This window comes from Bos mutus, chromosome 18 (assembly GCF_027580195.1).
Source record: "Bos mutus isolate GX-2022 chromosome 18, NWIPB_WYAK_1.1, whole genome shotgun sequence".
Lineage (NCBI taxonomy): Eukaryota > Metazoa > Chordata > Mammalia > Artiodactyla > Bovidae > Bos > Bos mutus.
The window spans coordinates 2,018,197-2,032,434 of NC_091634.1; the positions used below are offsets into that span (position 1 = coordinate 2,018,197).

General features: G+C 44.3%; 1 protein-coding gene across 1 annotated transcript in view; it reads right to left on the reverse strand.

The window, feature by feature from the left end:
• LOC102285493 (zinc finger protein 471) overlaps positions 1 to 2,698 on the reverse strand; it is a 28,051-nt gene extending 25,353 nt beyond the window's left edge. Inside the window, exons 1-5 of the mRNA XM_070387004.1 lie at positions 2,541 to 2,698; positions 1,969 to 2,135; positions 1,746 to 1,847; positions 414 to 540; positions 22 to 117 (exon numbers count right to left, since the gene is read on the reverse strand). Of these exons, the coding sequence (XP_070243105.1) occupies positions 22 to 117; positions 414 to 540; positions 1,746 to 1,790 (268 nt within the window). The 5' untranslated portion in view covers positions 1,791 to 1,847; positions 1,969 to 2,135; positions 2,541 to 2,698. The remainder of the gene's footprint in view (positions 1 to 21; positions 118 to 413; positions 541 to 1,745; positions 1,848 to 1,968; positions 2,136 to 2,540) is intronic.
• Between the last annotated feature and the right edge of the window lie 11,540 nt (positions 2,699 to 14,238).

Here is a 14,238-nt window from a genome sequence, read left to right on the forward strand (position 1 = left end):
TCAGCTTGGTCCCAGACTCACCTGCTCCTGGAGCTCCTGCATCCTCCTCCCTCATCACCCAGGGCTGTGGGCCTCGCTCCAGTAGGAAGGCTATGTTGGGCTCTGCAACAGATATGCCTTTGGAAAGAGAAAGAAATGGCAGTTGGTCATGCCGTTATTACCCAAGAATTCATCTCCTACCACAGAATCAGGATCAAAGCCCTTATAAGAATGGCCAGAAAAAAAAAAGAATGGCCAGATGAAATTTGAAGGTTTTTGGAAGGACAGTAAAGAGGAACTTGTCCATTTCTAACTATGCTCTTTATGGGACACGGAACAAAAAGTAAAGGCCACTGTAGGTCCCCAGAGGTTTCCAATAGGAGGAGGAAGATGTAGCGGCAGGCAGATGTGAACTAAGGGCTGGGTGCACTTACCCAGCCAGACCAGGTTCTGGTAAGTCTCCAACATCACAGCTGTGTACAGTTCTCTCTGAGCGGAGTCCAGGAATCCCCACTCCTCTTGGGAGAAGTCGATGGCCACATCTTGGAATGTCAGTGATTGCTGAAAGGGCAAACACTTTCTTACCCACAAGGCCTGAGGGAGAGGGAAGTCTTGGCTGAAAAATAGCAGGTGGTGCACAGGCATTGTGGTGTGTACTGGAGGATCCAGGGTTTGTTGTTTTGTTTTGTTTTTGCCAAATACAGATACATATTATAGATAGTGAAAAACAACTCTTTGGGTAAGAAAAATTATCCTGTATTATCAACCAAAATGTTAAAACTGGTCGTGGACCCTGTTTGAGGAAAGCATTCCAGTAACTTATTTGGAAAACAAGGATTTTTGAGGAAAGCATGAACCACTGTGCCTCTACACTGAGTTTGTAGCCTGTGGTTCTAATCAACAGATCCTGGCCTCCAGCTGTAACATCCAACAGGATCTCCAGTCTCTAGCCAGCAGTGCTCATGTCAGACTGGCCCCCACATCCTTACTGGTAGGAAACAATTCTTGAATCTACTGTTTCTCCTGCCAAATAGGGATTTTGTACAAGTTGGTGGTGTTTGTGGACTGACAAACACTCCTGAGTCTGTCTAAAGTCTGAAGACAAGGGAGGACTGTCAGCAACCCAGGACCTCAGTTCAATCCTGAATGGGTTTTTCCTCCAACTGTAGCCCAAAGCTTTACATGTCTTCCTGTCCCTACAGAGTTCACTAAATGTGTAAATATATGTAGACGGAACTTTACCACCTTCTAGATTCTCTAATTATTTAATACATTCTATAATGTCTAATACATCACCTCCTTAAAGTCATTTGTCCATTTTTTTCCATTTGTCCATTTATCTTAACATTAAAAAAAAATCTGAATATAAGGTCAGCATATACTTATGCTCAGTATTTAATGGTGAAATTTACATGTAAGTACAATGAAATGTGAAAACTGTATACTTAAAAAAAATGGATTATAGATTTCTCTTTTGATAAGTACATTTGAACTGAAGTACATTTCATAATTTACTAGAATCCTGGAAAACATATTTGTTTAAATTATGTGTTTGTGTGAAATGGAAACTGTTCTCCAAATAGTAAGGAAAAGAAAATCTCACTTCTTTTAAAATTTGTCCTTGGATGTGGGATTAAAGTTCAGGGCACTTGATACAGCAGTATTTATGAGGACTTCTGTTTTCCTAGATGACTTTGTTCTCTAGGGTTAGGGTTAATCTTTATTCTTTAGGGTCTCATTGTAAGAAAAAACAAACCATAACTCACCTGTGATGTGCCTTCCAGAGGCCCAGTGGCCGTGCTCCCCTTCATGAGGCCTCTCTTGAAGAACAGAGTCCTGTGAATGTGGAGCTGAGGAGATGGAAGGAACTATCAAAAAAAAAAAAAGCATCAAATTTGTGTCATTCTCTCCCCTCTCCCCCCCCCCCACCTCCCCGTAACATATCAAAGCAGACCGGTGCCCAGTCACAACACCTTTTTGGAGATTTACCGGTTCTCCAAGTTGTGAGAGATTCTAGTGCGATGTCTCCACATCTGTTCCTCAAAATGGTCACTGATGAAAATGACTAACCACAGTTAGTGTGCTGAGGGCTTTACGTGTATCTCCTTCACTCTCCGTCATGGCTGAGGCAGCCATTCCCGTCTAAATGTCTCTCCCTGAAAGTGCGCGAGTGGGAAAACTGGTCAAATTAGAAAAAGGCCAATAGATGGGTTCCCAGTATCTTGATTTCTTAAAATGAAAGTATACTTGACTTACAACATTGTGTTAATTTCAAGCGTTCAACACTGACTCAGTTTTAGTTTTATATATTCGTTTTCTTCAGGTTTCCCCCCTTATTGTTGTTTAGTTAGTATAAAAATTTAAAGGAATAGTCACACAGCCTTTCTAGAGCTCAGAAGAGTCCTCAACAAACAGCCACAGAAACCGTGAGCCAAATCCCATAACCACGCGGAGAACAGCCGTGCAGGGGCACAGGACGCCGGACAAACCGACGCGGACACCCAGGTACACACAGCCCCGCGACCACTCCCGCCCCCTCCGAGGACGCCCCACCGACTCACCCACGGCGCTTCCGCCCTCCAGAAATCGGCCGCGACTCTGCGCGCCTGCGCAGCCTTCCCCGTTCCGGCCCCCTTGGGCTCGAAACCACGACCCCACGGGCGACCGCGCACCAGCGCGTCCGTTCCTCTCGGGTACCTGGCCCCGCCTCCATGGGCGTCAGTACGCATGCGCGCTCCGTTTCCAAAGCGCCTCCCCGTCCCATCCCCGAGCCCAGCCTTGAGAACGGGAGGGCACCCCCTGCCGGGTAAAAGCAGTCCAGCGCGTTGACGCACCCAGACACGCCCGGTCCTGCACGCGGCCGTCGCTACCAAAATCCCACCCGGTAGCGGGCCAGGAGCCCACTGCGTTCTCGTCTCCCGGACCACGTTGGTGAGACCGCGCACGCGCACACTGGGCTGCGCGAACTCCCGGGAGCCCCGCAGCGCGCGGGCGTTGTTTTGAGGCGGGCACTTCCGATCGCGCAGGCATCTGGGGGACCTGGTTCGCGTCGCGGATGTTTCTGAGTTCTCGGGCCGTCTTCCTCTTGCCGCACGGGCTAGTGGTGCGTTCTCAGGTTAGGGTTCCATGTTGGCAGGGGGGGCGGCGGCCGCCGTTCGCAACCGCTCGGGGGAGGGTGGCCCGGGCACTCGGCGCTGTGCGGGCCGGGCGTCTGGGTCTGGCTTGGGCTGCCGCCCGGATGGGCGAGTACGGTGTAGTGCGGGCGTTATCAATATATTGGTGTTTATGAAAGAAACTCGAGTGTGTGTGTGTACACACATGCGTACGGGCTTGTATTATTAAAGTTGTATTACTTGTATTTTTGCTGTTCCGTCGCTAAGTCTTGTCCGACTCTTTGCGACCCCGTGGACTGCAAGCACTCCAGGCTCCCCTGTCCTAAACAATCTCCCGGAGTTTGCTCAGATTTATGTCCATTGAGTCGGCGATGCCATCCGACCATTTCATCCCCTGTTGCCCCCTTCTCCTCCTGCCTTCAATCTTTCCCAGCATCAGGATCTTGTTCAGTGAGTCAGCTGTAACTAATTCCATCCCTGAATAGGCGATTGAGGCATTGGGAAAAGCCGCGTTATATGCACTGCTCACTAAACAAAGTTGTATTTATTCATGTTGCCCACCCGGCACTGCTGCTTTGGGGATGGGATATTAGCTCTCCAACCAGGGATTGAACCCGTGCCTTCCATAGTGAAAGCCAGGAGTCCTAACCACTGGACCGCCAGGAAATTCCCACAAAGTTGTGTTTTGACAGTGAGATCTTTCCTGGCGTTTCTTCTGGCACATAGTCGAATATGGGTGGCGTTAGGTTCAAGATTATCGTCTATTTAAGTATACTTTCTCCTCAGCTCTGCATTCATGGTGTTATGGGACAGGGAAGTGTCCCATTCTCGGACCGTCAGGAATTCTTAGGCTTGAGTGCCAAGTGAGGGTCCTTGGCTTCCTGCAGGAAAGAATTCAGAGCGAGCCAAAGACAAGCGAAAGCTTATAAGGATAAGGACGTTTACTAGGGCACTAGCAAAAGATGAAGTGTAGGATTGTGGGATGCAGTTTTGAGTTTTAATAGCTTAAGCAAGAGACAGGCTTCATCTGTGGAAATACCTCATCAGTTTTCTTTAAATGAGGAGCAAAACACTAATCTCCAAAGAAGATTGGTGAGCAGGCTCTTTCCTGGAGGAGAGCTGTATGCAAGGTGGTTTCACGGGTCCGAATTTCTATGTGGTGCAAACAGATTTGATTCTTTCACCTCTGAATATTGATAGCAAGTCATTTTTATTTTGCATAACAGACTTTTTTCTTCTCAAAGAGAAAACTGTTTTCTTTTTTTTAGGGAAAGAAGCAGTATTTTCTCTACATGTGCTATTAAGATGACTCATATTATTCATGAAGTTGCTAAAGTATATATAAAAAGTATAAAATATTTCAAGTCTTATACAGATATATATACATACATGCATTCATACACACATACACCATACATAAACATTTTTTAACCATTTTATTGTTTCTTTTCTGTGTTTTATTTTAACCACATGAAATATTTATGCCTAAGGCTCTTTTGACCACAGCACTTTATTCCATTCATTCTATGCTACTCGTACTCTCTTGATATTCTTGCATGTTATCATTGTAATTGAAATACAACTTACAAATAATAAAATACAGATTATTAACTATGCAGTTTTGCTGTTGATTATAGCCCAATCAGTTCAGTTCAGTCCCTCAGGCGTGTCCGACTCTTTGTGGCCCCATGAATCGCAGCACGCCAAGCCTCCCTGTCCATCACCAACTCCCGGAGTTCACTCAGACTCACGTCCATCGAGTCGGTGATGCCATCCAACCATCTCATCCTCTGTCGTCCCCTTCTCCTCCTGCCCCCAATCCCTCCCAGCATCAGAGTCTTTTCCAATGAGTCAGCTCTTCGAATGAGGTGGCCAAAGTACTGGAGTTTCAGCTTCAGCATCAGTCCAGTAAGCACCGCTGAAATCACGATGGACTCCTGCCCCTCCTGAAACCCCCTTCAACCAGGTTTCCTGCCCTCACTCTCAGAGGAAACTGCCTTGTCTTTGCGACAGGAGATCTGTTTTGCCTGCTTTTTAAGTTTTTCTTTCATCTGACTTCATATAAATGGAACCAAGCAGTGCATAAATTTTTGTGTGTCCAGCTTCAGTCATTCAACATGTTTTTTGAGACTCACCGATGATGTCTATTAGTAATTTATTTTCTACTGAGTAGTGTTCTGTTGTGTTAATATAGTACAATCAGTTTATCCATGTTCTTCTTGATAACATTTGGGATATTTCTGGATTTGGAGGCTATTATGAATAAAACTATGAACACTTTTAAACATGTGTATTTGTAATACTTTAGAAGAGATAATCGGAGAAGGCAATGGCACCCCACTCCAGTACTCTTGCCTGGAGAATCCCATGGACGGAGGAGCCTGGTGGGCTGCAGTCCATGGGGTCGCTAGGAGTTGGACACGACTGAGTGACTTCACTTTGACTTTTCACTTTCATGAACTGGAGAAGGAAATGGCAACCCACTCCAGTATTCTTGCCTGGAGAATCCCAGGGACCGAAGAGCCTAGTAGGCTGCCGTCTATGGGGTTGCACAGAGTCGGACAGGACTGAAGCGACTTAGCAGTAGCAGCAGCAAAAGAGATAATAGTTATGAAAAAATACTGGGGTTTAAAGAGTATCATGAAAAGTCATTCATTGAAACAGTACAGTTTATCTAATCTATGGTGAGATGTTTTCTGCTAGACAACATTAAGACTCAGTGCCTCTGGATTTTATCGGAGGCTAGTTGCAAGGTACCTTCTGCCTAGTATATGTGGTGGTGGTGGTGGCGGCTTCGTCGCGAAGTCGTGTCCGACTCTTATGACCCCAGGGACTGTAGCCTGCCAGGCTCCTTTGTCTCTGAGATTTCCCAAACAGGAACACTGGAGTTGCCATGTCCTTCTCCAGCGGATCTTCCTGACCCAGGGATGGAACCCATGTCTCTTCCATCTCCCGCATTGTAGGGCAGATTCTTTACCACTGAGCCACCAGGGAAGCCCCAACCTGGTATATGCCATATACTATATGCTTTTTAAATTTAAACTCACAATTAGCATGTAGAAACATGCCTGGCTTTCATAGGAACTTCAGTGGTTAGGACTCTGAGCTGTCACTGCTGAGGGCCTTGGTTTAATCACTCATCAGGGAACTAAGATCCCAGAGGTGTGGTAAAACAAAAAAACTTACGCGAATACCCTGTAAAATCTGTCCTCTGCTAGCATTTGGTCAACTCTGGAAACTTTAGTTTTTCCTTTTTAGGGAGTGAAGTTCATTTAAAATTTGAAATTTTTATCAAAAATGTGAAGCGTTGAACCTTATTTTGAATGCCTTTTATGTGTGTTAATACATCCTCATTTTTAGTACTGTAGAATGCTTTTACAGAATTTTTAAGTGCTTATATTCTCTTTGAAAGAAAAGGCTTCAAGGTTAATAAAACCTCAGTTTAAATTTCAGTGAACTGTTCCTTCTGTGTATTGATTGGTAAGTTATGTTCATTTTCTAGCTTCTCAATAGGCCTCTGGTTCACTTATAGTTTTCTTGTCTATGCTGCTGGTAAGTCACTTCAGTCGTGTCCGACTCTGTGCGACCCTGTAGACGGAAGCCCATCAGGCTCCCCCGTCCCTGAGATTCTCCAGGCAAGAACACTGGAGTGGGTTGCCATTTCCTCCTCCAATGCATGAAAGTGAAAAGTGAAAGTGAAGTCACTCAGTCGTGTCTGACTCCTAGCGACCCCATGGACTGCAGCCCACCAGGCTCCTCTGCCCATGGGATTTTCCAGGCAAGAGTACTGAAGTGGGGTGCCATTGCCTTCTCCATTTCTTGTCTATAAACGCATTTAAAGTAGTAACTTTTTGAGTACGTTTATGGCCACACTCCACGGGTTTTGTTTTATACTGCTCTCATTCACTTCATTGTGCTCTGTTGTTTCACTGAAGGAGAAAATACTAGGTAGTAAGTAACATAAATATTATTTTGTGAATGTCTAATTTATTATATTCTTATCTGAGCCACAGCCCTGTATGATTTGTTTGAAACTTCTCCATACTTTCCTCAACTTGATAAATGTTTAACTGTTGTTTAAAATGCCTAGTGTTTTATTTAATGTGCATTTTCTGATGCATAATAAATGACTAATGGGGATTTTAAATGTACAATATGTTCTTCAAATATGAATTTTCTGATTAAAAGAGACTTATGACTGAAGAACTTCCCACACACCTAACATTCACAGGATTATTTTCTCTTATGCTTTCTTTTATTTAAGTTAGGATTAGCTTAGACTGACTTCCCTGGTGGCTCAGACAGTAAAGCGTCTGCCTACAATGTGGGAGACCTGGTTTCAATCCCTGGGTGGGGAAGATCCCCTGGAGAAGGAAATGGCAACCCACTCCAGTATTCTTGCCTGGAGAATCCCATAGACAGAGGAGCCTGGTAGTCCATGGGGTTGCAAAGAGTCGGACACAACTGAGCGACTTCACTTTCACTTTCAAAGGGTTTCCAAGATTTCTCCACTTCTTTGGTTGGTTGCTGCTGCTGCTGCTAAGTCACTTCAGTCGTGTCCAACTCTGTGTGACCCCATAGACGGCAACCCACCAGGCTCCCTCGTCCCTGGGATTCTCCAGGCAAGAACACTGGAGTGGGTTGCCATTTCCTTCTCCAGTGCATGAAAGTGAAAAGTGAAAGTGAAGTCACTCAGTCCTGTCTGACCCTTAGCAACCCCATGGACTGCAGCCTACCAGGCTCCTCGATCCATGGGATTTTCCAGGCAAGAGTACTGGAGTGGGGTGCCATTGCCTTCTCCGTCTTTGGTTGCTAACCAGCGTGAATTTTCCAGTTGCTAATGATTGATAGGTAGTGTCCAGAAGCTCTTCTACACCATCATATTAATAGGGTCTTTAATGATGAATGTGATGGTGATGAATCTGCTGATAAATCTAACATGAGTTGAACCAAAAAGCATTTCCACATTTGACAAGATTAAGAATGAGACAGAAGTCTTTTCTTCTCTTATTTATAGGGATTTTCTATGGCATAAGTTCTTTAAAGTTGGGAAGATGAGTGCCCGAAGTCCTTCCCACATTTCTTTCATTTACTGGGAATGAATTTTGTGTTGAGTAAGCTGTGAGCACTGACTAATGGCTTTCCCACATCCCTTGCATTCTATGGATGTGGCTTCTCACCAGTGTGAATTATCTGACGTAGTTTAAGCTGTGAGCCCTGCCTAAAGGCCTTCCCACATTCATTACATTTTTAGGGTTTCTCACCAGTTTGGATCCTCTGATGTTGAGGAAGATGTGAACGATGGCCAAAGGCCTTTCCATATTCATTACATTTATATGACTTCCCACCACTGTGGATTCTTTGGTGTTCATTAAGTTGTGTGGTACCACTAAAGGCCTTTCCACATGCCTTACAGACGTGGGGCTTTTTTCCAGTATGATTTATGTTTAATAATATGTTTAATAATATGTTTAATAATCAACGATAAGTAACTAAAAGCTTTTCCATATTCAGTACATTGATAGTGTTTTTCACCAATGAGTTCTATGACGGACACAGAGTTGTGAGAGCCGAACAGAGGTTTTCCCACATCCTCAGATTCATAGCGTTTCCCACCAGTATGAATTCTCTGATGTCTTGTAAAGAGTGAAACAGAACCAAAGGCCTCTCCACATTTTTCACATTCATTGGATCTTTCCCCACTGAGTTCTCTGATGAGGAGTATTGGGACTGTGATGGAAAGCCTTCCCACACTGCTGACATTGATAAGATTTCTCACCAGTATGAATTTTCTGATGACTAAGAAGAGATTTTTTCTGCCCTGACCTGTTCTACATTCATTACACACGTAGGGTCTACTTCCAGGTGGAACTTTATGAAGCAGGTTACGGGATGTTTGCTGTCTCAAAGTGTGTGTTTCTTCATGGGTGGTTATGACTTGACTGGAACTTTCTTTCTGATTTCTGTGATATATCTCAAATGTGCCTTTACATTCCCAGTCATCTTGGAAACTGGAATTCTCAGGATCTTTGTAAAATTTTCTGTTTTCTCCCACTTGGACACCTGATCTGAAAGATAATGAAAAAGCAGAGATGCTTGTTTTAGTCCAAGTCAGTTAGAGCTTCTTTAGTAGAAATAGTTTGAAACTGAAAATAATGCTTATGAAGACAGCACGCTCCCAAACAGGAATCCAGGAATTCCTGTTCTCCAAAACCCCCAGAGTACCTGCTTCAGCAGGAAGGGTCCAGCCAATCAGCGATTCATATCTAATATGAATATGAATTTCATCAATATGAAATATTGATGGGGACAGCAGGTGGGCTCCTCTCAAAAGGCGGTGGTGGTGACGGTGCGCCGGCCTCGCCTCTGGAATTCGGTATCCAAGCACTTCTGGCAGCAGCGCTGGTGGTTTCCTCGTCTTAGTGTCTGAGCCCGGATCACGGCCGAGGCAGTGCGTGCTTGGAGGCGCGTCTCTGCCTTAATGTGGCTGAGGAGGCACCACTTCGGGCGACTTGCTGTTGCCACATTAGAGGAGGCATTTCTGGAGACCTGCCTTAGAGCCAGCTCCCGTAACCCTTCTAACAGTTTTATAAGCACCCATTTCCCATATTTTGAATCTTTAAATATAATCTTAATACTGACCTTAAGATATTGGCGGGGTGGACAGGATTTCAGGAGAAGATAAACCAGGTTATTAGGAGCAACCCTTCCACTAAAAGTGTGTTTTAAAAATAAAACTTACACCAAAAAAATCTTTGTCAAAGGTTTGGGGAAAAAAAAATAACTCAGAATTAACAGGCAAAAGTCTACAGAAACTTGAGCTCCAAGGCTCAAAGAGTACTGAAGCTGGTTTGCCCTGAGTACCAGCCCTAATTTTGTTCAGATGATCTCCTGTGTATATGTTGTGTGTCTTTTTTGCCCAAACACGTCACCTGGTGTCTTGGTGCATGTGGGCTGCTAGAACAAAATATTAATGCCACAGACTGGGTTGCTTATGAACAACAAATTTCTCACAGTTCTGGAAGCTGGGAAGAATTCTGAGATCAAGGTGCTGACACTCAGCGACCAGGAAATAAATTCTTACATTGAGCCACCATATTTTGGAGTCTGATAACAGCAGCTTAGCTTAAGCCCTGAGACAAAGTCAGTCAAAAATCATATGTGAAAGGAGCCTCATTTTCTCTGTAAACCTTTTGAGAAAAAAGTTTAGAAGGAAAAACTGGAAGCCAACCAGGTGAGCTTCCCCCGTCCCCCACAATGGCTCACCTCTTAGGCCGCTGTCTCTTCACCACCAACAGTTACTCCCTTTTTTGCAACAATTGATCACACTTGACTTAGAATTGCTAAACTTTCCATGTGAAAAATAAATGGAACCTAGTCGTGCAATTGCTATCCAAATGCCTAGTCCCTTGAGGGGACGTTGACAGAGGAGGGTAACGAGCGTGGCTAGACAAACCGGGAAGGTGATGTTTCAGAAGTAACTCAGACCTGCTTCCAGCTTTACCAGGCTCAAACTGTTGCTTCTGAAATCCAGTCAAACTCTTTAGCGGTTCCCTGCAAAGTCAAGTTGGTGGAATCATGATGCTTAGATGATAGGTAATGAATTCTGAGAGTAAGCTCTTAACCAACATTTGTCCTCCAATTTGTGCACATCCCTCCCGGTGGATACGTGTGGGAGGAGAAGGAGGGAATTAGCCACCGATACCTACTCGGCTCCAATGGACTTGATGGCTGCATCTTTGGGGCTGTCCTGGTATGGAAAAACTACCATGTTTAGACTTTGAGAGCTGAGTGACCACATGACCATGAGGGGAAGGGTAAATCTGCTTCATAAAGGGAAAGGGCACTATAAAAAGTTGCTCAGGGTTGAGTTAAATTATGTAAACTGCTTATCATGTTACAGGGCCATATATATAGAACATACGCTATTACGGTACAGCGCTATGCACATCCTCAACTTACTACGGGGTACAGCCTGATAAACCCATTGTAAGTTAAAAATATTTCGTCGAGAAGCATTTAATAATACACTTAACCTACTGAACGTCACAGCTTAGCTTCAGCTACCTTAAATGTGCGCAGACCACTTGCATTAGCCTACAGTTGAGCACAGCCATCTAACACAAAGCCTACTTTATACTAAAGAATATCTCGTGTAATTTACTGACTCCTGTATTGAAAGTGAAAATCAGAATGGTTCTAAGTGTATCTGTTGCTTACCTTTCTGATATCCTGGCTGTCTGAGATAACTTGCTGGAGCTGGAGCTTCTTGCTGTTGCCCAGCATCATAAGAGCCTCATACAGCATATTGCTAACTCAGAAAAGGGTCAAAATTAAAAACTCAAAGTACAGTTACTACTGAATGAATATCACGTTCAGTTCAGTCGCTCAGTCAAGTCTGACTCTTTACAACACCATGTACTGCAGCACACCAGGCCTCCCTGTCCATCACCAGCTCCCAGAGCTTGCTCAAACTCATGTCCATCGAGTTGGTGATGCCATCCAACCATCTCATCCTCCATTGTCCCCTTTTCTTCCTGCCTTCAACCTTTCCCAGCATCAGAGTCTTTGGGTTTGCATCAGGTGGCCAAAGTACTGGAGTTTCAGCTTCAGCATCAGTCCTGCCAATGAATATTCAGGACTGATTTCCTTTAGGATGGACTGGTTGGATCTCCTTGCAGTCCAAGGGACTCTCAAGAGTCTTCTCCAACACCACAGTTCAAAAGCGTCAATACTAAGGCGCTCAGCTTTCTTTATAGTCAAGCTCTCACATCTATACATAACTACTGGAAAAACCATAGCTTTGACTCGATGGACCTTTGTTGGCAAAGTAATGTCTGCTTTTTAATATGCTGTCTAGGTTGGAAAAAGTTGGCTTAAAGCTCAACATTCAGAAAACTAAGATCATGGCATCTGGTCCCATCACTTCATGGGAAATAGATGGGGAAACAGTGTCAGACTTTATTTTTTTGGGCTCCAGAATCACTGCAGATGGTGATTGCAGCCATGAAATTAAAAGACACTTGCTCCTTGGAAGGAAAGTTATGACCAACCTAGATAGCATATTGAAAAGCAGAGATATTACTTTGCCAACAAAGGTCCATCTAGTCAAGGCTATGGTTTTTCCTGTGGTCATGTATGGATGTGAGAGTTGGACGGTGAAGAAAGCTAAGTGCTGAAGAATTGATGCTTTTGAACTGTGCTGTTGGAGAAGACTCTGGAGAGTCCCTTGGACTGAAAGGAGATCCAACCAGTCCATCCTAAAGGAGATCAGCCCTGGGTGTTCATTGGAAGGACTGATGTTGAAGCTGAAACTCCAATACTTTGGCCACCTCATGTGAAGAGTTGACTCACTGGAAAAGATCTTAATGCTGGGAAGGATTGGGGGCAGGAGGAGAAGGGGACGACAGATGAGATGGCTGGATGGCATCACCGATTCGATGGACATGGGTTTGGGTAGACTCCAGGAGTTGGTGATGGACGGGGAGGCCTGGCGTGCTGCAATTCATGGGGTCGCAAAGTGTCGGACACGACTGAGCGACTGAACTGAAGTTGGGGGCTATCTATACATACAGAGATAGAGATATCTTTGTCTACATATAGCTCTATCAGGCTATTTATCTCCATGTCAATCAGTAACAGTCTTTCTCTAAACACACAGAGACTTTCTCCTTGAACTAACTAGATAGGCTTCTCCAAGCCCTCAAGGCTCCGATCTCGGGTTCTGTTCCTAACCCATTGACTCCAGTTTTACAAGAATTCTGCTGGGTCAGTTTATCAAGACTCCCCACTCCTACCCCAATCCTTAACATCTTTTCACTCTCGACAGCCTTCAGCAAGAATCCTATTAAGTCCATTTAGCCAGATTCTCCCTCTTGTCTTCGATGATTTGTCTTTGTTAACTGCACATCTAGTGATTCCCCACCTTGCTCCTTGACTATAAATCCCCACTTGTTATATTTGGAATGGAGCCCAGTTTTGGACAAAGGCCTCTGGCCCTGTGGCAATAATTCCTGGGTAAAATTTGCCTTGAGAAACTTTAGATTCTATCCAGTTCTGGTTTTCTTTGACAATATTTTGGGGAAGACTCAGAAATCGTGGATAATCCACACAATTACAGTCTTCCTAGGGAAAACGCAAATTAAAAAAAAAAAAAGACAAAATTGCCCACAGCCATAAGTGGTTTCTGGGGTCTATGGATCCTACGTCAAGAATCTTCAAGAAGGCTGGGATCCTTTTGGGGCTGGACACAGGCCCCGCTGCCATGGTTGCTGAGAAAGGTAGTCCCGAGGAGAAGAGCTAAGACTTGCTCATCCCTCACCTCCCCCGAATGACCAAATACCCTCCCCACCACCCACAAAGAGCTCTGATCCAACCCTGGGCTGAGCAGAACGTCAACTCACACACACATAAGTAATCACTCTGAGACAAAACCAAGCGAGGGTTCCTAGTAAGTTATTCAAAAAAGTAAATACTTGCAGGCCACCTTTACCAATGATAATAAAGTAGAATTTGAAGTTGATCATTTAGAATGCTTTCAGCTGCAAGTTTACAAAATATTCAACTAAAAGTTAAGCAATAAAGATTTATTTTTCTTATATAACAAAAGCATCAAACAGTTTGAAATTGGCCCTGTAACTCCGTGTTGTTAGGGTTCTGGGTCAGCCTCTTTGAGGTCCTCTCTTTTCTGCTCTTGGTTCCAAGATGACTGCAGCAGCTCCAGGCATCAGGTTCTCAGAGAAAAATGTTTAAAAGCAAGAAATGAAAGAAGAGGAGTCTTCCTAATATATGTCTCTTCTGAATGAGGACGATCTTTCCCTGAAGACCTTGTAAGATCCCTAGAATATACTGGCCATACACTGGAATGGATGGGCCATCTTGAGCTGCAAAGGAGGCTGAAAATTGGCATCTGACATCTTCAGAGTCTAAGACAAGACACAGATGCTGCCAATAGAATGGGAATTGGGTACGGCTGCTAGGTAGGCAACCAACCTGTTCTGTGACGAGTTATAAAAGATAATCCAAACAACCTGAAAATTAAGAAACAGTCTCCTAATTTCCCTTGGATCAGAGAGAAACAAAAAATGAGATTATTGTAGGATGTGTGCGTAGTCAGCTCACATGACCCACTCTTTGTGACCCTATG